We start from the raw sequence: 27,798 nt of genomic DNA on the forward strand, positions 1-27,798 counted from the left end.
GAGGAAAATACCATAATATTTGTCGGTGACGTATGTGATCGATTATGGCGAGTCCGGGTCAATATTTCATTAAATTTAACCTCCTACCTCATATTGATGGTGCACTTCAAAAACAGTGGAGGCCTATTATTATCGATGGAAAATTGAATTCCCTCCAAAACAAAATATAAATTTTGTACGATATCCGATATTAATTAAGACAAAATAACGACTGAAAATGTTCAGAGAAAATTTATATTTATTTATTTATTCATTTTTACGAACAAAATGCAATTTACAAAAAATAAACCAATTACCGGTATATACACAAATCAATCCCTTAACCTTTTTTTTTAAATGTTGGGTTTATCAATGTTGGAATTTCATGAGAGACAATGTATGATTAATTAACGTCAACTATGTACAAGATTCACTTGTAACGCAGATCTAAATTACGACAAAAACAACAAATACTAGAACATCCAAAAATAAGAAATCTTCAGTCATTCCTCTAATCCAATTGCACCCCAACATTTTGGATATTGTCAAGAAGAACGTCTCTTAAAAGAGGGTCTTCTTTGCCTAAAAAGCAAAAAAATATTTATTTATATTTAAATATATTAGGTATTTCAGTTTAATTAGGCCTATCCTTTACTTTGTGCTGGTTTTCAGTACAGATGGGTTAATCTTTACTATGCAAACATTTCCATTTAATAATATCGTTTGCATAGGCTTACAATAATGTATAGAAAAGTTTGTCGCTCTGAGACACAAATACAAAACAGTGCAAAGTACAACGATTCAACAATCTCGACAAAACAAACAAAGTCATTCTCGTACTTCAGTGTCCTAAACATCGGTATAAAGCTGTTACGGAAACACTAATTTTAATAAATGTTAGGTTCAACCTAAAAAGCATGATTTAGAAACATTACCTGACAAAGTCACAATTACGCATTTATTGCGACAATCTATATCTTCTTTAATTAAGTCACGAAGTGTTCTGACTAGTAGGCGGCACTGTTCTTCACGTTTTTGTGGGTCAATATCAGTGCAAAGAGGCATCTGGAACAGTGTATCAATGATGGTTACATACTCACAAATGGCCAACTTTGACTGAAATGAAAATGTTGACATTATTAACTGCTACAACAAGCTTATAGGATGCAAGAATAGCACAAGGTACTTTGCTGCACTGCAGACATTTCTATTAGCATTGACTAATCACATAAGACATGTGAATAAACCAACGTCTTAAACTATTCACTTACAACTCCTTTTCCATTGTCAATTTTGTAAACTGAATTAACATACGGCCTGCCTTTCACACCTGCACGATCAACATACAGAGTAGGTAGCTTGCCTTCAAAGGTAATTCCTTTGTGTTTAATGGGACAACCACCAAGTTTGGAAGGAATTTCACAGTTCAGAGGCACGATAGCATAAAACATGCACTGTAGGTTACCCTGGTTTAATTCGGCTTTCCAGCTTATACCATTGGGGTCATCATCTCTATTTTTCTCTATAGTTCCTTTAAGATCTAAGGAAAAATGATAATACAGTTGATGTTGAAACTTAATGAGTAGTGCCTTTTATCAATACACAGTTCAGTTAAAAAAATACACACTATTTGATAAATTTGTAATTAATTACTTAATTTATTTTTGTGAAAATTTAATTTACAAACCCTTCAGAATGATTTTTAGATAGCCGGTGAAATAACTCCATGCTAATCCTTGTGCGACATTGATGTTGGTAGATTCATGAATTTCACTAAGCTCTACAACTGACACTGACAGGGAAATGAACAAATATACACACACAAATTTACAATAAATCAATTTAGACTATTCGCTCGCTATAAGGTATGGGGTCGACTTGGTGACTTCAATGATCAATTCAATAGTGAACCTACATTGAGTACATTGTAAACTTAATATTAGTTGCAACCATTTACCTTGAAACCAAATGCGTAGTTGGTAATGATTGAAACACCAATTGACGTTATGATGTTCGTCCAGTTTAGTGACCAGTGATTAATGAAAAGATCTTTATTCATCATCCAAAATATTCCCATAATGAAAATCAGTAAAATACAAAATCCCACAAACAAATTCGTCCGAAATACATGGAAACAGTTTTTAAAGCAATTGGCGGTTGAGTTATTGTGGCGAGATTCTATGTGCGGCCATTCCTCGACGAACACAAACAAGCACATAAACAATTTTGTAAAGAAGGCACTGGCAAACACGATTGGCAGAGAAAATACATGGTTGTATTTACGGTTGGATTGTAGCTCCTCTTCATCATCAAAACTTATCCCGATCAGCAGAAAAATAATAACGAATACAATAATAACAAAGTATGCTGAATAGTTTCGTCTCGATTCGCCTCGTTTTTCTGGCAACTTTCCAAAGCCATAGCTAACTGAAGATGGATTTCTATCAAAGTAAAGTGAAAATGTAATTTCAATCTATTCTCGTTATTTATAATGCAGAATTTCGTATAGGCCTAGTTTTGCAATACAGTAAACAGATTATAAATGCGTACCCCACTAATCGTAATTACATTATCATATTTTACAATAAGTATAGAAAATACGGAAAACCTTACCCAGCCATTGTTGTAAAAATTAGACTAGACATACAATATCTGATAATATCCTTCAGACGAATACCTTTATGCGGTCATATGTTGACATGACGCTTTGGCCTACAGTCTCGTTCATATGCAAATTATCAACAAACATTGGTATCTAACACTTGTAGTTTATTTTATCTTTAACGTTTAACTATACTAACTGTTAATTTGATTAACCTTTAATCAGTACTTTTCAAGTATCCATAGCCTATATATATACATGAAAACAATCAAACAATTGTAATTGGTGACTTGTCACTATTCAGCCTTTATATAAAAATATAAATAAATAAAAATACCCTGTTTAAAGTTAAGACCTGTATACTGTACTTATATTGTTATAAAATATTGTATTTAGTCCATTTATTTTGACTGTGTTTTCATAATAATATATGATACTGAAATTTTTTTTAATTTTAAGAAATGCAAACAAAATTTGAAACAAAAAAAAACCCATCAAACTTAATGCAGAAATTATTTCAATCGACGCATTGCCATTAATATAATCGGCCCATTTTGTAATGCATCCACTTTTTGTGAGGTTCTTTCATGTCATGTGTGGCTCTTAATAGATATGTTCAATTATATGTGTAAATCTAACCCGAAATCGATTAAAATACCGGAGCTTTCATGGTTGGTGATTCAAATTCGATTGGATAATGACCCTTTTAACACCCTCGGATATTACTGTTCGTATTTGTTTCTTTGTATCATTTACTTTGTGTTATTTTATCATCTACAATCATTCTGCCCAAAATATAATTATTATTATTTGGCGAATATTTACTAAACATTTTATTAGTCACTAATATAAAATGTGCATGGACATTTAAGGTTTATTTTATCTTTAACGTTTAACTATACTAACTGTTAATTGTATATTAACCTTTAATCAGTACTTTTCAAATATCGATATATAAAACACAGAAAGGAAAACAATCAAACAATTGTAATTGGTGACTTGCCACTATTCAGCCTTGATAAAAAAATAATAAAAATACCCTGTTTAAAACCTAGGTTGAGTTATGGTTGACGTTTCAGGCACTATAAATACGTCTGTATGAAAGTTTACACTACTAATTATTAGAGTATTGAATTCTGATTGGATGGTAAAGTAGAACACGGTAAAGCATAGGCGAAGTTTAATACCTTTAGTTAACCATTTTATTACGATTTTAAAGCAGATAATAAAACAATATAATGGAATAAAATGAAACAATGATACACTTACTAACTACAAAAATTGAATAAACACTACATTGAATACATTTAAATTTAGCTACATGAAGTTAGCAGTTAACAGTTTCTTTAAAGAGAGAGACAGTGTTCACATTTTTATTATCTTCCCTTAGCTCATTCCAAACCTTGGTACCTTTATATAAGCTACGTTTTATGTAGTTTGTTTTTGGTTTTGATACTATTAAATTCGGCTTAGTTCTAATATTATAGTAATTGTTTTTGATATTGAATTTATTTATTAAATGCCCTAAAAGCCCCGGCGGCCCCCTGACCATATTTAATTTATTCAAAAATGAAAATCACACACACTAAAACTGCAGACTAATAGAACTTTTCTTATAACTAAAGCAACTAAAGGTTGAAATAATACAATGCAGCCAAAATTACCGTACATAATACACCAGAAATAAACAAAAAATTATTATTATAGGATCAACCAACTTGTTAAAGGCCTATTTATTCCATTAGTGCAACTATCATGGTTCACTAGCTATACGTATATTCATTTCATTCATCAGCTTATGTATATATATATATATTTGGTAAGTTTAAAGGAGAAGACAAATCAATTCATTGTTTCGCTTTATGGCCTATACTAATATCCATAGTGGCCGTGTTACCAATCGTTGTATAGTGACATTTTTCCTATGATGATATCTAAATATTCCCGAAGTGAACGGCCAGTACAGTGGATCGATGCCTTGGTGAAAACCTTATGTGTTATACATCAGTACTCATTGACAGTCGAGTTTCTCCGCCCTCGTTGTTCTCTTTATCTCTTTTTTTATAAAGAGCATCTATCAGAGGGTCGTTTTTTTCACCTAAAAATGACATTGATTAGCCAAGATTTCAAAAGCCTGTTGAACTTAATATTACCGGTTAATTCTTTATGTGTCAAATAGCTCAACATATAGGAGTTTTTTTTGTGTAGGTGTAGAGAAGGCCTACGTTACGCAATCTAGGCAGACAAAATATAGTGTTACTACCCTTCTCCATCTTTGGTACTCAAGGCTTACCTGACAAAGTTACAATCTCGCACTTTCCTTTCCATTTCTCGCAATTGTCGTCAATTAATTCCTGAAGTGTCCTTATGAACAGTAGACATTGCTCTTCACGTTTCTTTTGTTCAAGTTTAATAAAGTTAGTCATCTCAAACAGCGTATCGATGATGGTCACATATCCACAAATAACAAAGAATGGTGGCTAAAAAAATAAGATTTCTTATAGTCACACTTAATTAATAGACTGATTTAAAGACTATGACTAAATTAAACTATTTTATTGTATATGCAAATACCAGTCAAATATTTATTTTAATGTCTTTAGTAGAAGCTGCGCACATGCACTTCTAAAAGTCTATACTCACTTCGTTGTTTTTTTCAATTTTGTATACTGGAATAGTGTACTCCCTTTTCATACCAGCACGTTTTTTTAACACAGGTTGCAACTCACCCACACGCGTAATCCCTTCATTTTCATCTTCAATCAAATCAGGAACCTTGCAGTTCAGAGGTACAATAGCATAGAATACACATTTTAGTGTTTTGTTTTTCAATTCTTGTTTCCATCTTACATCGTTCTCGACCGTTCCTTCAAAATCTGATGGAAAAGAATTGTTTTGTATTACTATAACTTTTTCTTGTGAAACACGAACCTTACAACCAATCAATGATATAAAATGATTGATTGGTGTTATTCCCATGATTTGCAAAGATATAAAATAAGAATAATACTAAATAATACTAATACTAAAAACAGTACATTTTTAAGTGAAATTAAGAATTAGTCAAAGACTAAAAAATCAAAGATTAGTCAAAGACTAAGAAATTAAAGATTATTCAAAGACTAAGATATTAAAGATTAGTCAACAACTAATAAATTAAAGATTAGTCAAAGACTAAGCAATTAAAGATTAGTCAATGACTATAAGAAATTAAAGATAAGTGAAAGACTAAGAAATTAAAGATTAGTCAAAGACTAAGAAATTAAAGATTAGTCAAAGACTAAGAAATTAAAGAGTAGTCAAAGACTAAGAAATTAAAGTTAATTAGTAAAAATACTACTTTATAATGGTTGATAAATACTTTTTAAAATGATTTTCAGATATCCAGTTAAGTAACTCCATGCTAGGCCCTTTGCAACATTGGTATTACTAGATTCATGAATTTCACTGAGCTCAACAACTGATAGTGTCTGTGATATTTATAAATAAAATTAATCAACAAATATATTTTAACTGGTATCAAACTTTATTTATATTATACTACAGCCTATACGTACCAACCTTAAAATCAAAAATGTAGTTTGTAATGATTGAAACACCGATTGCTGTTATGGAATTCAGACAGCTGGTGACGAAGAACTTGTAAAAACTATCTGTACCGCTACTTATTACCAACATCACAATAACAATGGAGAATACTACTCCTAAGACGAAGTTTCTTGTCAAAAATACCTGGAAACAGTTCCTAAATAGCAGCCATCTGTTACCATCATACCGACTTTTCGTGTGATTCTGTTCCTCGATCAGCACAAAAGAGCAAAAAAAACATTTTGTAATGATGGTACAGACCAACATCACTGGCAGAGCAGATAGAGAGTTATACATACATTGAAAGACTATGTCACCTTCGCCTATCGTTTCCACTTTGATAATCATCCACACCACACACAAATAAATCATACATAATATACCAACAATAATTGCTGCAATTTCCTTGGCCTTGCCTCGCCTTTTTGGTATCTCTCGACACCCAGAAGAAGAAGAATTCCTATTGATAAATAATTCCGTAATTGGTACCGTATTGGGGGTTGGTGAATAACCATTGGAATGGTGAAACAATTACAATTATATTTTACTCTGACATAGAAGAGCCTAGATCATGGTGCTGACATTATCAGCAGTTTCCACTTAATTTAATATTAACTCCACTATTGTAAGAGGCCTACATCATATTAGATGAGAGCTAGCTAGCTAGATTAAAGCATAGAATAATTATGAGAAACCTTACCCAGCCATTGTTGTACATACACTATACACATTAATACAACTGTATATAAAAATGAGAAAATAAATAACAAGATATTTAGTAGAGTAGAACTAATGAAAAAAAGGGGCCAACCTCAAAAAAATTGCAACAAAAGGTTTTTCAACGGATTTTGGTAGTATTGGGTGTACTAAATAACAGAAAAAAAGTCTCAAGAATTTTGACCACCGGAAAGTGGTTTTTTTTCAAGATGGCCGCCAAAATAGATAAAACGTTAAAATGTCAATACCTCCTAAACTACTTGGTCTATTGATATGATTTTGGTACCAAAATACTCAGAACATACATATTTATATTTGCCCTAATAGAACATTTTGGCCAAAAATGACCGGAAATGCTATTTCTTGCATGTTTGACCTTTGACCTTGATATGTTGTATCTTGGTAACAACTGACCGTAGGGAAACAAATTGTGACTCAAATTGTTCAGAATGTACATATTTACATTTATTGTAATGAGACATTTTGTCAAAAAATGGTTAGAAGTAAAGGTTATTGACCTTTAACCTTTATCTATGTAGAATGTCCATATCTCGGCAACTATGTGTGGTAGAGATTTAAAATTGGGCTCTAAATACTGAGCATATGCTTATTTATATTTACTCTAATGAAACAGTTTGACAAAAAATGACCAGAAACGACATTTTTTGATGATTGACCTTGATATGCTATATTTCGATAATGACTGACTAAGACATACTATTTATGGCTCAATTTGTTCAGAATATAATTATTTTTATTTCGTATAATGGTCTAATCTACCCATGGAATTAAGAGCTTTCCTGGGTAACTGTAATATTTATAAAGACTTTTAGAATATGAGTTCAAGTTCAAATTGTTCAGAACATACTGTATACATTCTTAATAATAATAGTGAATAAAAAACCCGAAAAGTAAACAAAAACAAATATAATAATAATTTTTAATTTCTAATTACGGTATAGCAGCAGTTGATTGGATATTGTGCATGTATTTAGTACGGCTTCCTAAACAACTTTTTTAACTTCGTCTTCATCATCGTCATCAATCTCTCTATCTACGTTGTTCCATTCTTCTAGTTGACACACTCCCCAAACTGAAGTACATGCCAATCCATAGCATCTACAACTGCAACATACAGTTTTACATCCAGTAGTACAGTTACAATGGATGATTTTCAAAAGTTCTTCTGAAGCAGCAGTTTCAATCGTCATTATTGGCACAAATGTTTTATTAAAAACTTCCCCGACTTAGTAGCATCCATGGTATTATCTTTCTTTATCCATTGCATGATTTGATAGTATACTCTAAGACTGTGACATTTTGTAGCAGATGAGGTTGGTGGTAGTAGTTGTTGAGGTTTGATAAATTATTTACCCTCAGCAACTTTCTTATTAAACAGCTTGCATCTGTAGCTATTTGGGAAATCCAGTGACTTGGCTCCAAAACGAATAGACATGGCCTTTAATCCAAACTCCTCGATAGTTTGAAGTTTCTGATGCGGTTGAGTGAAACTATCGGCACACATCAGTGTCATATTCTAGGTTACTTTCTATCAATTTATTGATTTATTTGCCTTCCTAAAGATGTCTTTAGGCTTTGAAGAGTGAGGGTGGAAACGGACTTCATATTTCATTACATCGTCTAGAGAGATTTGTCCTAACTGAATTTGATGGAAAGAAAGAAGAATTCCTGTCAAGGCATGAGAACAAACACAAATTTATCAACATGCTTTCATATGAGCTATAGAAAAAAGAGTGGAGTTGTGGCTTGATGGTTATGATGCTTGGCTACCACTCCAAGGGTCCTGAGTTCAAGTCCCGTCACATGTCAGGATTTTTTCTAAGGACCAAATTACTCCACTCCCAAAGACTTGTAATAAGACTTTGTTTACGTAGAGCATCTTGTGTATATGTTTGTCTTGTGAACCTCTGAGGGTCCCTAATGATCAGCAATAGCTGGATGGATCACCCTCATTAAATATGGTTTAAAAAAAACCAAAAAAAACGATGTTGACATTGCTCTGGCAACAGTTGAAGTCTCTGAACATAATACAGTAACTTTGATTGGAGAAGACATGGACTTACTGGTACTTTTACTGTATCATGTAAATACAACAAACCGAGAAATGTACTTCAGATTAGACAAAGGAAAAGATGGGCCTACTAGAGTGATTAATGTAACCAGATTGAAATCTGTTTTAGGATATAAAATCATCCATTGTAACTACTGGATGTATGTTGCAGTTGTAGAAGCTATGGATTGGCATGTACTTCAGTTTGGGGAGTGTGTCAACTAGAAGAATGGAACAACGTAGATAGAGAGATTGATGACGATGATGAAGACGAAGTTGGAACAGTTGTTTAAGATGCCATACTAAATACATGCACAATATCTAATCAATTGCTGCTATACCATAATTAGAAATTTAAAAGTTATTATTATATTTGTTTTTGTTTACTTTTCGGTTTTTTATTTACTATTATTATTAAGATTGTATACAGTATGTTCTGAACAATTTGAACTTGAACTCATATTCTGAAGGTCTTTATAAATATTACAGTTATTTGATTCCCAGGAAAGCTCTCTATTTCATAAGTAGATTAGACCATTATACGAAATAAAAAATAATTATATTCTGAACAAATTGAGCCATAAAAGGTGTATCTCAGTCAGTCATTATCGAAATATAGCATATCAAGGTCAATGGTCAAACATGTCGTTTCTGGTCATTTTTTGTCAAACTGTTTCATTAGAGTAAATATAAATAAGTATATTCTCAGTATTTAGAGCCCAATTTTAAATCTCTACCACACATAGTTGCCGAGATATGGAAATTATACACAGATAAAGTTAAAGGTCAATAACCTTTACTTCCAACCATTTTTTGACAAAATGTCTCATTACAATAAATGTAAATATGTACATTCTGAACAATTTGAGCCATCATTTGTTTCCCTACGGTCAGTTGTTACCAAGATACAACATATCAAGGTCAAAGGTCAAATTGTCAGAAATGGTATTTCCGGTCATTTTTGGCCAAAATGTTCTATTATAGCGAATATAAATATGTATGTTCTGAGTATGTTGGTACCAAAATCATATCAATAGACCAAGTAGTTTAGGAGGTATGGACATTTTAACTTTTTATCTATTTTGGCGGCCATCTTGAAAAAAAACACTTTCCGGTGGTCGAAATTCTTGAGACTTTTTTTCTGTTATTTAGTACACTCAATACTACCAAAATCCGTTGAAAAACCTTTTGTTGCAATTTTTTTGAGGTGAAACCTTATTTCTACTCTACTAATTAATAAATGCTAATATGAGAGAAACGAGGATTGAACTTTGGAACGATACTGACCCTTTTCTTGACGAATTGCAATTGGCGTTGTGCCGGTTTTACAGGATCGAGTATAATGTTGACAATGGCCTACAGTATCGTTCATTATATGCAAATTAGTATCTAAAATTATCTAAATTGGATTTTCCATAAGAATATAATACCGTTATGTATCATGAGAACAAAAGCTTTAGAAAAAATAGTAATGTGACACGCGCATTAAATTACATTATTTCGATCGGCGCATTGCCATTAATAATCGGCCCATTTTATACAGCTCTTTTTAACATTCTCGTTTATTACTGTTCGTATTTTTAAAAATAATTTACTTTGTATTACTTTTTATCAACAATCATTATGCACAAAATATGATTATTATTATTTGGCAAATATTTACATTATAGACATGAACACCAAATGATTAATATTTATTTTCATTTATTATAATCTGTATATCAATAATACTATAATAACCGACTTCACATCCTCCAGAAAAAAGCACTAGGAATTGTATGCAAAGTCCACTATCAACATCCTTCCCAACCGCTATTTATACAAACCAACACATTAAATATATTCGATCTTTATGAAAAACATATGGCAATACTACTCTTCCAATTTCATAATAAACAGCTCCCAATTACGTTTGACACTTACTTTCAAACAATTGAATCAACACATAATTATGATACCAGGAATTAAAAAAAATATACCACTGTACTAAAAAGAACCAAAGTAGGACAACAGAGTATATGCTATAGGGGTGCCAAGACATGGAATAGCCTTGAAAACTCAGTAAGAGAAATAAAGAGTATAGGTCTATTTAAAAAAACAATTCATACTAATCTCCTCAACAAATATTCTAATACCTAAAATCACAACGTATTATGAACAAAATATTTATCATTATCGACTTTTTTCTTTTTAATGGATGATCTATTCTGGTTATATATTTTAAATTGTTATAATAATAATAATATTTTTTTTTTATTCAACTTATATTTATGATTATTGCATATTGTCTCTATTATTTACATATATATTTACTTATTGTTATTGTTTTTATTGTAATTTTTATTTATTTTTTTTAAATTATTTTTTTCTTTTATTTTTAATTGTTACATAGGACATCACATTTTAAAGCTTTGCTTATAGTGATGCCCGATTCAATCGATATATAACCATGTTCATTTGTAGTCCGTTGCCAAAATACAGTAATCTTCCTAAATACTATCTGCTACTTTTGATACTTACAATATTATATGTATTCATCTTTTCCATTGATTGTAAACCTCTAATGAAACTTTATTTATTCAGTATTTTATTATTCAACTTCTGTTTTCAATAATAGTCAATATAAACAATTAATTTTTATTTTTATCATTACTGTAAATAATCACTGTATATATTTTATAATTAATATTTATATTGTTTTTTTGTTGTAAAAATCACTGTAAATATACGTTATTATGGTTACCATTATAATACCAAAAAATGTACGATTGATTGAATAAAGTTCATATATAATGATAAACGACGCAGAATTACTAACTAAACATTTTATTAGTCACTAATATAAAATGTGCATGGACTTGTGGTTTATTTTATCTTTAACGTTTAACTATACTAACCTTTAATCAATACTTTTCAAGCATCTATATAAATAATACATGAAAAGAAAACAATCAAACAATTGTAATTGGTGACTTATCAGTATTCAGCCTTGATAAAAAATATAAATAAAACTACCCTGTTTAAAATGTGCATGGACTTTAACGTTTAACTATACTAACTGTTAATTTTATTAACCTTTAATCACTACTTTTCAAATATCTATATAAATAATACATGAAAAGAAAACAATCAAACAATTGTAAATGGTGACTATTCAGTCTTGATGCAAAAAATAATAAATAAAAATACCATGTTTAAAGTTAAGACCTGTATACTTATATTGTTATATAAAATATTGTATTTAGTTCATTTATTTGACGGTGTTTTCATAATAGGCCTAATAATTATATATGTTACTGAAAAATCAATTCAAAGGTAGACAAAATACACAATAACAAAATATGGTCAGATCACAACAAAAAGTGTCATGGGCAATTGAGACGAGGATTACGCTTGACTATGCTAATCGTAAGCACGTTTTCAGTCAACTTCTAGCCATTTTGTACTCGGTTTTCTTTGATTTTATCAAGAAGGACCAAGAGGGCCATCGTCTGCACCTGAAAAAAACCAATTAAACATATTTTTTAGGCAAAGTCAATTAATCAATTCTAGAAGATTAAAGAAAGATCAGCTATATGATTTTAAAAAGATTGTATGTTCTTAAATAAAACAAAGTCACACATACAATTTCAGGGCAGGGTGTTTACCTTAAAAAGGCACAATGACGCATTTATTTCGACAATCTTCGTTGCCATCAATTAGTTCCGTAAGTTTTCTGACGAGCAAACGGCACTGATCATCACGTTTCTGTGCATCAAATTCAGCATACAAAGACATCTGGAACAGTGTATCAATGAATGTCACATACTCACAAATGGCATAATGCCACTGAAAGAAAAGAAATATTTTAGAAAAGTAACCACTTCTCAGCTATCCATTTATTATATTTGAACACTACAGTACAGATTTTACTTACAACTCCTTCTTCATTTTCAATTTTGTAGCCTGAATTAATGTACCTCCTGGTAACACCAGCACGAGGTTTTTTAACAACCGGTAAATCACTGACAATTGTAATTCCTTTGTGTTTGTCACTGTCTCCAAGTTTGGAAGGAATGCTACAATTTGCACTGCAGGTTTCCCTGATTTAATTCACGTTTCCACATTTCATCTTTCTCTATAGTTCCTTTAAAATCTGAGAGAAAATGATAATATTCATACAGTTTAATGTAAAAGAATTAATGACTTTATATATAGTAATATAATTCAGAGAACAGACTATGTGAAATAAGACTAGTATATGCACAGTGTTTATAAAGTATTTATTTTTACTTTGAAGATTTATTATTGATTTAGACCTATTTATTGATTTTTGTTAGGCAAAAAAGCTAATTCACAAACCTTTCAGAATGATTTTTAGATACCCGGTGAAATAACTCTATAACAATTCCTCGAAGAACACGAACAATGACATACACAATTTTACAACGAAGGCATTAAAAAACACGATTGGCAGAGAAAATAGATGGTTGTATTTACGGACAATGCATATCTCCTCTTCATCAAAACACTTATACAAATTGAAGCGAATATAATTGTAACAATAGGTTTTTATGCAAATTATATACAAACAATAGTATCTAAAAATAATTACACTGGTTTTTCCCATAGATTAATTAAAGTTAAGGGCATCACATTCTCGGTCATTACATACTCAGACGGCCTTAAAAATAATTATTATTAATATATGATGTCGCTCCTTATTAATACATCTAACTTGATATATTCAGCGTTTATGTTCAATAAATAATATAATTATTACTGTTCGTATTTGTTTTTCTAACATTTATTTTTTATCAACAATTATAATTTGTTAAAATTCCAATAAATACTTTGCATCAAGAGTACTATATAATAATTATGACAAAAGATGTATAAACGAAATATTTTATTTTGTCATTAAAACATTTTGTGCTATATTTTTATCTAATTATTAATAAACTCCTTTTTGTATAGTATATTTTTGATTTTATATATGGATAAATATTTACAGAGAAAAAACAAAAATATATTGTTTTAATGCATATTAGACCTACTGCTTTATTGTTATACGTATCTTAGGCTGGTGGCAGTTTATTTGACTCATGATAACATATTTGAAAATGAAATGATTGTTTGTTGTTATTAACTCATTATTCAGGTAAATAAAATATAATAAGGTTTGTCGAGTTATGGTTGACGATTCAGGCACTATAAATACGTCTGTATGAAAGCCTACACTACTAATTATTAGAGTATTGAATTCTGATTGGATGGTAAAGTAGAACACGGTAAAGCATAGGCGAAGTTTAATACCTTTAGTTAACAATTTTATTACGATACGATACGAAGCAGATAATAAAACAATTACAATGGAATGAAATGAAACAATGATACACTTACTAACTACAAAATTGAATAAAACACTACATTGAATACACCTAAATTATTAAGCTATATGAATTTAGCAGTTTCTTAAAAAGAGAGACACTGTTCACATTTTTAATATTTTCCCTTAGCTCATTCAAAACCTTGGTACCTTTTATATAAGCTACGTTTTTTGTAGCTATGTTTTTGGTTTTGGTACTATTAAATTCGGCTTGGTTCTAATATTATAGTAATTGTTTTTGATATTGAATTTATTTAATAAATATGGAGGTACAAGGGTGTTCATAATTTTAAACATAATAATAGCTTGATTTATATATAATCTTTCAAGTTCATCCAATTTAGACTTTGTAGAGCTCAACATTTTTTAACGTAGAAGACATTTGCCGTATTCATGTGCCCGGTAAACTGATTTAAATTAACCAACTTGCTCTAAAAGCCCTGGCGGCCCCCTGACCCCCAGCCCATGTGAAATCAATATTATGAAATTAGTCCTAATTATATAACTCCGCACCCACCCAAATCAAATCCTGCGTACGGCCCTGATTGCTTCTGTTCTGTTTCAAACTTACTAATTCTTGAGCAGAACAAACACTGTCGTAAGCATATTGATCAAAATAATACTGATTTAAAACAAGTTGAAGATTCCAGTATTTAATTTTGTCAAAAATGAAAATCGTACTCACACACTAAAAGAAAACAATGGCAAATTAGATATAACTTCAGATTAATAGAGCGTTTCCTATAGCTAAAGGTTGGAATAATATCAATGCAGCCTAAATTACCGTACATGATAGACCAGAAATAAACAAATAATAATAATTATTATTATTATAGGATCAACCATCTTTGTTAACTATCATGGTTCACTAGCTCTACGTACGTCATTGCATTAATCATTCCGTAAGTTTAAAGCCCTTAAAACATTCATTTTTGTAAAAATAGAAAAAGAAGAAAAAATTACGTCATTATTTCTTTTATGACCTACAGTAATAGCCATAGTAGCCATGTTATTCACCAATATTTGTATAGTTACATGTTTTCAAAAGTATTTGAATTAAGTTAATAAATATCCCAGAAGATTCCCTTGAAAGTGGTGCACTGCAGTGTGGCTCGTATGTCTGGTGAGTGAAAACCTTAGGTGTTATAGATCAGTTTCTATTGGCACTCGAACTTCTCCGTTCTTCTTATAAAGAGCATTTATCAAAGGGTCGTTGTCTTCACCTAAAAAAATTACATTGATTAGCCCAGATTTCAAAAGCATGTGAACTTAATATTACCGGTTTATTTTTGTATGTATAAAATTAGGCCATAGGAGGTTAGTGTTAAGGTTCGCTTAGGTCGATACGGAACTCAACTCTAAAGGGAAGGTTTAGAAGGCCTATGTTACGCAGGCAGACAAACGGATGGTTTAGCCTTCTTCATAATTGGTAGGCGCCTGGTAGAATTCCATCCTTAATTCTTAAAGAGATCGCTCTTGATCTAAGACCCCTAACAGATGTTTGAACTGCTCGTGGGAAGGAAATCTCCCCTCCCAATGGAAATCAGCTGTGACTGTTCCTATCCCCAAGGTAACTCCACCAAAATTGATAAATTAGGACCTATCTCTCTAACATCTGCCTTTGCAAAAGTGGCAGAACAATTTGTGTGCGAGTGAATGGTTTTTGATATCCGAAGTAGGTCCGGTTAAATGTAAGACAGTATGGCAATGTCAAAGGTGTGTCAACTGCCCACTACTTTAGTGCGTCTAGTTCATGATATGTGCGCTGCAGCTGAGGAAACTAACAACATTGAGACGGTTGTTCTTCTTATGGACTTTACTAAGGCCTTTGATCGAAATTGAGCACAACATCGTAATCAATAAAATCATCGAGATTGGTGTCCGTAGGTCGATCTTCCAATGGATTCTTCAGCTACAGACGTGTAAAGTATAATAATTCCCTTTTTAATGTTATCATGTTAAAAGCTGGTGTCCTCCCAAGAGACCAAGTTAGGTTCATTGCCTTTCAAATAATGATTGATGCTATTAATGGCGCTAATTCAAAAGCTTTAAAATATGTTGATGACCTTTCAGTATATGAAAATCGTAAAGTAAACCTTAATGAGTTCCACGACTGGTGTAAAAATAATGCAATGGATCTTAAACATTCTAAATGCCAGACTCTACAAATTTGTTTTTACTCCGTAATAGGAACCAAAATCACAATTACCATCCTGAACTGCCCGCTTTAGCAACAGCAGCCCAATCCCCTATCCGCCTGCCTAATGCATTGTGTTTTTTTGATATTTAATCTTTTTATGTATTTCAAACATTGGTGTTTTTTATATCATTAAGGACCTGTATTAAAAGGTTACACGCAATCTGGCCATTGGCCACATGTTGAACGTTGCTATATTGTTTTTTTGAATAAAAGTATATAAATAATAATGTTAACAATAATTTCAAAAGTGAAATAAAAATGTTAGGCTCACCTGACAAACCTACAATCTCGCATTTTGCTTTGTAATATTTGTCAATTAATTCCTGAAGTGTCCTGACAAACAGTAGGCATTGCTCTTCACGTTTTTTTTCTTCAAGTTTAATATACTCAGACATCTTAAACAGTGTATCGATGATGGTCACATATCCACAAATAACATACAGTGGTGGCTAAAAAATAAGATTTATTATTTTGCTACTCGGAGACTGCGGCAATTAACAAACTCATAGAATAATAAATAAAGACGTATACAACATAAGTTCTGGCTTAAATAGTTTAATTAGTAAATGAACATTCACCCATGTAAAACTGCACATAAAAGTCATAAGAAAATATAAGTTATATAGCAATAATTCTAAGTAAGCACAACAGGGATGCTCAGAGAAAAATAGCCCTATTGCCATAAGTGTCTAAATATTGGGCGGGAGGGAGGGAAAATTGTCTTCAACTTAATTTGATCGTGTTAACAGAGAGGGTGCTTGTAAAAACTGTATTACTGACAGTTGATTCTCAACGTTTGTATTAATTAATAATCATAAAAAATATAAACGTCTTAGTGGTGTATCGTTACATGTACCTTACTATTCCAATCGACTATGACAGGGACAATTTTAAAAAAGTATTAAAACGTAAATGTTTACTGTATTTAGTGGTATACTATTGATAGGCCTATAAAACATTAAACACAATATTTCGTTACTGTTCCCATCCTCTTCCCCATCCCTCAACTCTAATGTTATATACAAAACACAAATTGGGTTTGTTTAAATGAGTTCAAATAAAAAATTTGGACTCATTTTTAATTCTTCGGAAGTAGGTCTAATTCCCAGGGTGCTAATTTTCGTTGACTACATAAATCATCGTGTCTATTTATTCGTTTCTGTAAACGACAATGTACTATATAGTCCTGCGGTACGTACATTTGAAATCGCCAGTTTTTTTTTTACGCTGAAATTACTGTGTATTCGAGAACCATCTGTGGACACGGACGACCTAGATGGTACGCGAGCAATAAATTCACTTTTAAAAATAATCTGTATTAATTTTTAAAAATAAATATTAACTGAAGAAAATGCAAACATAGGTTTTTATAGCAATACTAAAAGTTTTTAAATTAATCAATTAAAACTAAAAACCTACAAAATATGATTCCGTTTATACTTTATTAACTATATATATATATATATATATAACAAATAATCCTCAATTAATAATAATCAATATATATATATCTTGTTCTTTACACTTCGTCTCGTTCACTGCGTTCATCTAATAAACTTCTCCTTCATGTTCCTAAATGGAAACTTCAGACATCGTGCATTTTCCTGTGCAGCACCCATTTTGTGGAATAAACTGCCAATCGACATAAAGACATCTGAAAACATCAACACTTTCAAAACACGACTAAAAACCCATTTTTACACAGAGGCATTTCCTGCTTAACTTTGTCAAGCGCCTTTGAACATTATTATGGATACTGGCGCTATATAAATCTGATTGATTGATTGATTAACCAAAATGGTTGACATTTTTCGGGGAAAAGAATCATCAAAGACAGAAAGTGAAGAATCTCTCTCTCCAATTATTACACATTATTTAGGCCTACTATTAAATATTGTTTTATTACCTACATACTTTATTTTTTACATTAAACATTACTTTGTTTAATAAAAGAAACCATTTGGTTGGTACTTGTTCTGCTTGCTCTAGAGGTGTTTCTGGGACACCGCATTGGATACACTGTGAGGTAATGGAAGTAAATTGGCGCTTGAAAGCAGGCAGGGGAATGGGGAATCCCCGTTGGCGACGCTAATTGCTGGTTCGAGGAGCGCGATCGCGCAGGCGCTCCTTAAAAATGATGGACTGATCGCTTTCGGAAATTCCCTTTTATTGTGTAAAAAGAGTGATGGTCACAAAGAGGAGACCTACGCAACTTGGATCAAGGAGGAGTTAATTAGAACTCTATGGTGGCTGATTTCCGCCAAAGAAAAAAATTATTTTATAATAATACGGCGTTATAACGCCCTATAGGGCGTTATAACGCCGTATTAGGTCGTTATAACGCCCTAATTATACAATCCGTTCACACGTACATGCGCATGCGTAGTACATCAACAAACCCAGAGCCATAAAGAGTTGCGACTTTGAATGGATTGAATCAATTTGTTGAAAGGTTTTTGTTAAAACAATAATAACATTATTTTGCGGAAATCAGTCACCGTAGAACTCCCTATGTAAGCAGGCCTAGAATAACCATGGAGCTATAGCTCCATGGAATAACCATAACACTCTACACATCACGCGTGGCGAACGTCCCCTACGAAAGCAACACATGCGCACATAGCTAAAATGAACTAACTTTTTCTGCGGGGCTAACTATAGTCAGAGAGACGGCAAATGAAAAATCACGAATTTTCTTTGTAAAATAAATTTGAAAATTGAAAATACACTGGAAACGGCGGGATTACTAGCTATTTATATGTTCTTGCTATTTAGTAATAAAAGTAACATTTGCCTGCTGGATATACTACAGAAAATGCAAAAAATCATAAAAAAGGCTAGGCCTATGACTAGGCTAGTCTGGTTTGAAAGGGCACTTCAGGAAAAGAGGGGTTCGTTCGAACCCTACGAACCCCCCTGGCTACGTACGGGCTTGAAATCCATGCGTTTTTGGTTTTTTTTCTTTTAGTGTTGTTTATTGGCGATGTGTTAGTACAACTTTGCTCCCATTGCAGTGCACGGTAGTGGAGCCCTTGGATTAGCCTTGGGTGGAATTGGTGCTGATGCTCAACATCTGCCATGAATGATGAAGTATCTGCGTATACTTTCATGGGGAGCATCGTTGTATTAAAGGTGATTTTTGTACCTATCAGTCTCTTTGGAGACTCTTCCAGGGAGTCCTGGTTGAATCATTTTTTTAAATCTCAGTTTCATGTGGGTAAGTGAACATTCATTCTTCCTTGTTTCCTGCACTTTGGTGGGCTGCCGCGGGCTATTTTTCTCTGAGCATCCCTGTTGTGCTTACTTAAGAATTGGAAAAGTATTGCTATATAAATTATAACTTATATTTGCTTATGACTTTTATGTGCAGTTTTACATGGATGAATGTTCATTTACTAATTAAACTATTTAAGCCAGAACTTATGTTGTATGCGTCTTTATTATTCTATGAGTTTGTTAAAGATGTATTGTTCCTTGAAACACAAAAAAATGAAAGTCAAAATATTCTAAATTTAAATTGGCCATATCAAAGTAATATTAAAGTTATGCACTTTAAGTCGAAAATTTGAGCCAAAAACAACAAATTTACGTAATTAACAGGTAAATTAATTTGATTACATTTCGTCTGGAAAATCGTCGTGAGCGAAAGTAAACAAAGATTTCAAACCATGAGTATGCATTATGCATGATGCTAATTAGGATTGTTTACAACCCGTCACGGTTGAGAAGGTGTTCTCACACAGATCGCGAGGAAGTTTTATGATTATGCATACAGAGTAGCCAAACAAGCGCGTTGCATTATGAGATATGTTTTGATCGAAAACTTTCACTGGAAGTCAAAGTTATTTTTTGAACAAAAAAACGTCTGTATTTCAGTTAAATGATTTTTTTTTCGACTAATTTTTGGTGAAAGTTAATAACTATTATGATACTTCAAAATGACCCACTTTTTTCGAAATCTTTTTTTTTTATATTTTTTTTGGAATTAGTCAAAGGGACAATACTTCTTTAATTGCCGCAGTCTCCGAGTAGCAAAAATCAAGAATTGGGTTGGGAACACAATTCTATTTTGAGAACGGAGAGGGCGGGATTTTCGACCTCTTTGATCAAGCACCCTCTCTGTTAACACGATCACATTAAGTTGAAGACAATTTTCCCTCCCTCCCGCCCAATATTTAGACACTTATGGCAATACGGCTATTTTTCTCTGAGCATCCCTGTTGTGCTTACTTAGAATTGGAAAACTATTGCTATATAACTTATATTTGCTTATGACTTTTATGTGCAGTTTTACATGGGTGAATTTACTAATTATTTATTTATTTCATTTGTTTATTGGTCATCACTTTTTATTATCAGTGGCACACACTGTCGTTAGTGGTGCAACCAAAATAAAACAATAGCACAATTGAGCAAAATATTGTAAGTAAACAAAACAAAAGCAACATAAAAATATATTATATATATACATATTTAAAGCTATACTCCAAACTATAAAACATGGAGGGTAGTTCCATGTATAAACTAAGCACAAGTAAATAAAATAAAGAAAAATTTGTTAAAAATACAAATAAAACAATATACTTGGTGGTAGGTAAATAGGTCACATAATTTTGTAAAACCTGTTCCTATAGACCCAAGAAGTGGTCAGATATTGCTTACAATGTTGGTCAAAAATAAAAAATAAATTGTCAAGGAACAAGTGGTGTTTATATACAATAGATTCCTTATCTTCTTCACAGGTAGAGTGGAGCCCGCAGTAATTTAGTTTGTTTTTAAGTTCTATATACAACTCATATCTTATTTGTGAAAGACCAGCACATTCCAAAAGAAAGTTGCATAATTTACACATGGCAGTAAATTCAGCTGACCATGACAATTTTCTTCCTTCGAGTTCAAGGGAGTTTGTACGGGCTTTTCAAACTTTAGTTCTCCTTTATATTTTACATAATCACTTAGGAATGACTTTGATTTTGATTTAACATACCATTTCTTATAGTCATTACTCTTGTTCTCTGTTTTAAATTGTTTTAACCAAGTGGCATCAGGTTCAGTGTTTCAATAAATTACACCTACGAAGATTGCCTTTTATAATACATAACCACTTCCATTTTAAATTATCCATCTAGTATTCGCCATCTTTTTAAGTCTATTAGGTCTAAAGTTATTATAAAAGGACGTTAAAGATTTCCAACCTAATTCGCCATACAAAGCTTCATTTGCAACATTTCTGGGGCTTTTTAATATAATTTTAGCCATTAAATATTGTTTAAGATTTCCGATTTTTCTGTTGATGTCTTACTGTTACAAAACCACAATGAACAAGCATAATTAATAGTTGGCAATTCAATAGTATTCCATAGTAAATTTCCATAGTATATTCTGTTGAAATCATCTTGATCATTAATAATAGATTTTATGTAGGGCTTAAGCAATAATTCTATAACTTTTTTTAATAATTTCATCTATAATAGTCACACTTACATAATATATACTAATTCAAATTAAACTATTTAATGGTATGCAAATATAGCAGTCGAATATTTATTTTTAATAGTAGAAGCTAAACTAGGCAGACCAGAGCACATGCACTTCTTAAAGTCTATACTCACTTCGTTGTTTTTTTCAATTTTGTATACTGGAATATTGTACTTCCTTTTCATACCAGCACGATTTTTGGACACAGGTTCCAACTCACCCGCAAGCGTAATCCCTTCATTTTCCTCTTCAATCAAAGAAGGAACTTTACAGTTCAGAGGTACAATAGCATAGAAAACACATTTTAATTTTGTTTTCCATTTTACATCGTTCTCGATCGTTCGTTTAAGATCTGATGGAAAAGATTTGTTTTGCATTATTATTATTATTATTATAACATGATTTATTGGTGTCATCCCCATTAAAGATTTTATCAAAGACTATGAAATTAAAGATTAGTCAAAGACTAAGAAATTAAAGATTAGTCAGATACTAACAAATTACAGATTAGTCAAAGACTAAGACATTAAAGATTAGTCAAAGACTATGAAATTAAAGATAGTCAAAGACTATGAAATTAAAGATTAGTCAGATACTAAAAAATTAAAGATTAGTCAAAGACTAAGACATTAAAGATTAGCCAAAGACTATGAAATTAAAGATAGTCAAAGACTATGAAATTAAAGGTAGTCAAAGACTATGAAATTAAAGGGAGTCAAAGACTAAGATATTAAAGACTAGTCAAAGACTAAGATAATAAAGATTAGTCAAAGACTATAAAAGTAAAAATTAGTCAGATACTAAGAAATTAAAGATAGTCAAATACAAAGATATTAAAGATGAGTCAAAAACTACGATGTTAAAGATTAGTCAAAGACTGATGGCAAGACCCAAAATACAGTGTAGCAAAAATACTATTATATAAATACGATAGATAAATATACCTTCTAGAATGATTGTCAGATATCCAGTAAAGTAACTCCATGCTAGGCCCTCTGCGACATTGATATTACTAGATTCATGAATTTCACTGAGCTCAACAACTGATAGTGTCTGTGATATTTAAAAATATAATTAATCAAAAAATATATTTTAACTAGTATCAAACTTTATTTATATTATACTATAGCCTATACGTAACAAACCTTAAAATCAAAAATGTAGTTTGTAACGATTGAAACACCGATTGCTGTTATGGAATTCAGACAGCTGGTGACGAAGAACTTGTAAAAACTATCTGTACCGGTACTTATCACCAAAATCACAAAAACAACGAAGAATACTAATCCCAAGACGAAGTTTCTTGTCAAAAATACCTGGAAACAGTTCTTAAATAGCAGACGCTTGTCACCATCGTAACGACTTTCCGTGTGATTTTGTTCCTCGATCAGCACAAAAGAGCAAAAAAAACATTTTGTAATGATGGCACCAAACAAAATCACTGGCAGAGCAGATACTGAGTTGTACATACAGTGAAAGAATATGTCACCTTCGCCAAGCGTTTCCACTTTGATAGTCATCCGCACAACACACAAATAAATCATACATAATATACCAACAATAATTGCTGCATTTTCATTGGCCTTGCCTCGCCTTTTTGGTATCTCTCGAAACCCAGAAGAAGAAGAATTCCTATTGATAAATAATGCCGTAATTGGTACCATAATATTGGGGGTTGGTGAATAACCATTGGAATGGTGAAACAATTACAATTATATTTTACTATAGCATAGAAGAGCCTGACGTTATCAGCTCCTTCCACTTAATATCAATACCACTCCACTTAATATCAGCCCCACTATTGTAAGAGGCCTACATCATAATATATAGTCAGCATAGAATAATTATGAGGAACCTTACCCAGCCATTGTTGTACATACACTGGATACACAATAATACTGTATATAAAAATGAGGGAAAAAAAATAACAAGATATTAATAAATGCTATTATGAGAGAAATCGAGGATTGAACGTTGGAACGATACTGACCCTTTTCTTGACGAATTGCAATTGGCGTTGTGCCGGTTTTACAGGATCGAGTATAATGTTGACAATGGCCTACAGTATCGTTCAATATATGCAAATTAGTATCTAAAATTATCTAAATTGGATTTTCCATAAGAATATAATATCGTTATGTTTCATGAGGACAAAAGCTTTAGAAAAATGAGTAATGTGACACGCGCATTATTACATGATTTCGATCGGCGCGCGCACTGTCATTAATAATCGGCCCATTTTATACAGCTCTTTTTAACACTTGTTGTGAGGTTCTTTCATGTCATATGTGGCTCTTTAGGCCTATATGTTCAATTATATGTGTAAATCGAACCCGAAATCCATTAAAATACCGGTGCTTTCATGGTTGGTGATTCAAATAATGACTCTTTTTAACACTCTAGGATATTACTGTTCGTAATTTTAAAAATCATTTACTTTGTATTCCTTTTTATCAACAATCATTCTGCACAAAATATGATTATTATTATTATTATTTGGCAAATATTTACATTATAGACATGAACACCAAATGATTAATATTTGTTTTTATTTATTCTGTATATCAATAATACTATAATGATAAATGATGCAGAATTACTAACTAAACATTTTATTAGTCACTAATATAAAATGTGCATTTAACTATATACTAACTGTTAATTTGATTAACCTTTAATCAGTACTTTTCAAGTATCTATATATATATATAAAATGCATAAAAGGAAAACAATAGGACATGTATACTGTACTTATATTGTTATAAAATATTGTATTTAGTCCATTTATTTTGACGGTGTTTTCATACTAATAGGCCTATAATATGATACTGAAATTATTGTTAGTTCTAAGAATTGCAAACAAAAATTGAAAAAAAACCAAGTCACCAAAATCAATTCAGAAATTGGTGACTTGTCACTATTCAGCCTTGATAACAAAATATAAATAAATAAAAATACCCTGTTTAAAGTTAAGACCTGTATATACTGTACTTAGGCCTATATTGTTATAAAATATTGTATTTAGTCCATTTATTTGACGGTTTTTTCATAATAATATGATATGATACTGAAATTATTTTTAATTCTAAGAATTGCAAACAAAAATGGAAACAAAAAACCCCTCACCAAAATCAATTCGAAAGTAGACAAAAAACACAATAACAAAATATATGGTCAGGTCATGGGCACTTGTGACGAGGATTACTACTGCTAACCATAATAAGTTTTCAATATGGTCAACTTCTAGCCACTAATTTGTACCCGATTTTCTTTGATTTTATCAAGAAGGACATCTCTTAACAGAGGGCCATCGTCTGCACCTGGAAGAAAAACAATTAAACATATTTTTTAGGCAAAGTCAATTAATCAATTCTAGAAGATTAAAGAAAGATCAGATATATGATTATACAAAGAAGATTGTATGTTCTTAAATAAAACAAAGTCACGCATACAATTTCAGGGCAAACACACTGGTTTGTGTTTACCTGAAAAAGGCACAATGACGCATTTATTTCGACAATCTTCGTTGCCATCAATTAGTTCCGTAAGTTTTCTGACGAGCAAGCGGCACTGATCATCACGTTTCTGTGCATCAAATTCAGTATACAAAGACATCTGGAACAGTGTGTCAATGATGGTCACATATTCACAAATGGCATAGTGTGACTGAAAGAAAAGGCTCTATTGAAATATTTTTAAAAAGTAACCACTTCCTAAGTATCCATTTATTATATAATATGAACTAGCACTACAGTACAGATTTTACTTACAACTCCTTCTTCATTTTCAATTTTGTAGACTGAATTAATGTACCTCCTGGTAACACCAGCACGAGGTTCTTCAACAACCGGTAAATCACTGACAATTGTAATTCCTCTGTGTTTGTCGCTGTCTCCAAGTTTGGAAGGAATGCTACAGTTCCGAGGTATAATAGCATAGAATTTGCACTGCAGGTTCCCCTGATTTAATTCACGTTTCCAGATTTCATCCCTTTCTATAGTTCCTTTAAGATCTGAGAGAAAATGATATAAATAATAATATAAATATTCATACAGCTTAATGTAAAAGAATGAATGACTTTATATATTAGTAATATAATTCAGAGAACAGACTATGTGAAATAAGACTAGTTACATGCACAGTGTTAATAAAGTATTTATTTTTACTTTGAAGATTTATTATTGATTTATTTAGTGATTTTTGTTAGGCAAAAAAGCTAATTCACAAACCTTTCAGAATGATTTTTAGATACCCGGTGAAATAACTCCATGCTAGACCCTGTGCAACATTGATATTGCTAGATTCATGGATTTCACTGTTTTCAACAACTGATAGTGACTATAGAAAACAAAAAAAAATGGCTCATTGTTGTGGGTCGACTGGTGAACTAGTCAAGAACACTTTCATAAAAGTCCAAAATTAGTATGTTAAGAATATCATCATAGGCCCTACAGAAAAACTGTACAAACCTTGAAACCAAATGCGTAGTTCGTAATGACTGTGACACCGACCGACGTTATGATGTTTGGCCAGTTGAGAGACCAGTGATTGGTAAAAAGATATACATCTTTACTCCTTATCCAATATAGGGAACACAGTAAAATGCAAAATCCCACTAAAAAATTCATTGTCAGAAATACCTGGAAGCAATTTTTAAGCAACTGGCGGTTTGAATTATTGTGGCGACTTTGCTTGTGCTTGTATTCCTCGGCCAAGACGAACAAGCACATAACAATTTTTGAGATGATGGCACTGCAAAATAGGACAGGCAGAGAAAATACATGGTTGTATTCACGGACAAGACATAACTCTTCTTCACCAGCCGTTAGCGTCCCGTTGCAAAAGCTTCTTTCTTCCATCTTTTCAAGTTGAACTGTAGTTGCGATCAGATAAAAACTATAAATACCGAATAGAAAACAAAACAAGTTGGCCGTATATCTTGTCCGTTCACCTCGTTTTTTCGGCACCTCTCCAAAGCCATCATTGTCTGAAGATGAGTTTCTAGTTAAAAAGAAATCAGAATCATATACAGTATTTATGATGCAATATTTATGTGTGGTGTTCCGTGTTGTTTGCAATGCAGTGATCACACCTACAATACAAAATTATATTATGGACACATCTCGGGGTAAAACATTTAACATTGTTTACAAATATATTTTACCAACAGTAGAAAAGAGCAAGATTTATCACTCTTATTAAATATGAACCCCATTAATCGTAATTTACAGTTTCAATTATTTTCAGTAACAGAAAACAGAGAAAACTTACCCAGCCATTGTAAAATAGACTCAATACGGGTTACAATATAAATTTATGACGACCGTTATGAGGCCATTGTTGACAACGACCCTTGGCACATCTCGTCTCGTTCATATGCAAATGATCAACAAATGTTTGTAGCTAAATTTAAATTAACTGGGTTTTCCCATGACAATATGTTATCGTTGTGTTTCATATGCGCGAACACATATGAAGCTTTAGAAAAATTAATAATGTGAAAAGCCGTTACTATTTACGGTTTTAAATGTTTATTTTCCCCGATCGACGCATAACATTGGGGTCATTTTCAATACACTCATCAGCTCTACCATTTTTCAAACGGTTTTAAACAAGGCCAACAGCCATAAGTCGCGTGCTCTCAGAAAAAAATGAACTTTCAAAAAGTAATGTACTTTAAAACTTTTCTGTACATCAAAACAGTTAAAAAAATACAGAAAAGCGATAAAACGCATAGTGATACCGGACGGACCGACCGACCGACATAGTGAACTATTGAGTCGCGTCCACGCGAC

General features: G+C 31.8%; 4 protein-coding genes and 2 long non-coding RNA genes across 8 annotated transcripts in view; all 6 read right to left on the reverse strand.

Moving 5' to 3' along the window:
• The window catches only part of LOC144841232 (stimulator of interferon genes protein-like), a 35,391-nt gene that overhangs the window by 1,387 nt on the left and 6,206 nt on the right, over positions 1-27,798 (reverse strand). The gene's annotated exons all lie outside the window — the stretch shown is intronic.
• LOC144841231 (stimulator of interferon genes protein-like) lies at positions 221-27,372 on the reverse strand. 3 transcript variants are annotated; one of them, XR_013612004.1, is made up of 7 exons: positions 27,275-27,372; positions 26,473-27,004; positions 26,233-26,341; positions 25,774-26,015; positions 25,489-25,669; positions 24,660-25,323; positions 11,785-11,854 (listed from the first exon to the last, which is right to left on the reverse strand). XR_013612004.1 is itself a non-coding variant. In XM_078697487.1 (6 exons), the coding sequence occupies exons 1-6, from the start codon at positions 27,280-27,282 to the stop codon at positions 491-493; spliced, it is 1,170 nt and encodes a 389-aa protein (XP_078553613.1). In that variant the 5' UTR covers positions 27,283-27,372; the 3' UTR covers positions 221-490. The 3 variants fall into 3 exon arrangements, 2 of the variants coding, with proteins under 2 accessions (XP_078553613.1, XP_078553614.1); XM_078697487.1 differs by lacking the exons at positions 11,785-11,854; positions 24,660-25,323; positions 25,489-25,669; positions 25,774-26,015; positions 26,233-26,341 and adding exons at positions 221-561; positions 915-1,095; positions 1,251-1,519; positions 1,667-1,771 and having other exon boundaries at positions 26,469-27,004; XM_078697488.1 differs by lacking the exon at positions 11,785-11,854 and having other exon boundaries at positions 24,567-25,323.
• Positions 3,806-23,667, reverse strand: LOC144841117 (stimulator of interferon genes protein 3-like). Its single transcript, XM_078697306.1, has 6 exons — positions 23,149-23,667; positions 22,948-23,056; positions 5,225-5,457; positions 4,875-5,061; positions 4,421-4,679; positions 3,806-4,376 (listed from the first exon to the last, which is right to left on the reverse strand). The coding sequence occupies exons 1-5, from the start codon at positions 23,665-23,667 to the stop codon at positions 4,579-4,581; spliced, it is 1,149 nt and encodes a 382-aa protein (XP_078553432.1). The 3' UTR covers positions 3,806-4,376; positions 4,421-4,578.
• LOC144841236 (uncharacterized) lies at positions 5,992-6,899 on the reverse strand. The gene is made up of 3 exons (XR_013612005.1): positions 6,870-6,899; positions 6,469-6,629; positions 5,992-6,051 (listed from the first exon to the last, which is right to left on the reverse strand). It is a non-coding gene; the product is annotated as an uncharacterized LOC144841236 (long non-coding RNA).
• LOC144841118 (stimulator of interferon genes protein 3-like) lies at positions 11,759-13,604 on the reverse strand. Its single transcript, XM_078697307.1, has 4 exons — positions 13,552-13,604; positions 12,874-13,039; positions 12,605-12,785; positions 11,759-12,454 (listed from the first exon to the last, which is right to left on the reverse strand). Exons 1-3 carry the CDS (start codon positions 13,602-13,604, stop codon positions 12,606-12,608), a joined length of 399 nt encoding a protein of 132 aa, XP_078553433.1. The 3' UTR covers positions 11,759-12,454; position 12,605.
• Positions 15,469-16,944, reverse strand: LOC144841119 (uncharacterized). Its single transcript, XR_013611991.1, has 2 exons — positions 16,797-16,944; positions 15,469-15,548 (listed from the first exon to the last, which is right to left on the reverse strand). It is a non-coding gene; the product is annotated as an uncharacterized LOC144841119 (long non-coding RNA).

The sequence above is a fragment of the Antedon bifida genome, chromosome 4, assembly GCF_963402885.1.
Source record: "Antedon bifida chromosome 4, ecAntBifi1.1, whole genome shotgun sequence".
In the NCBI taxonomy this organism is placed as follows: Eukaryota; Metazoa; Echinodermata; class Crinoidea; order Comatulida; family Antedonidae; genus Antedon; species Antedon bifida.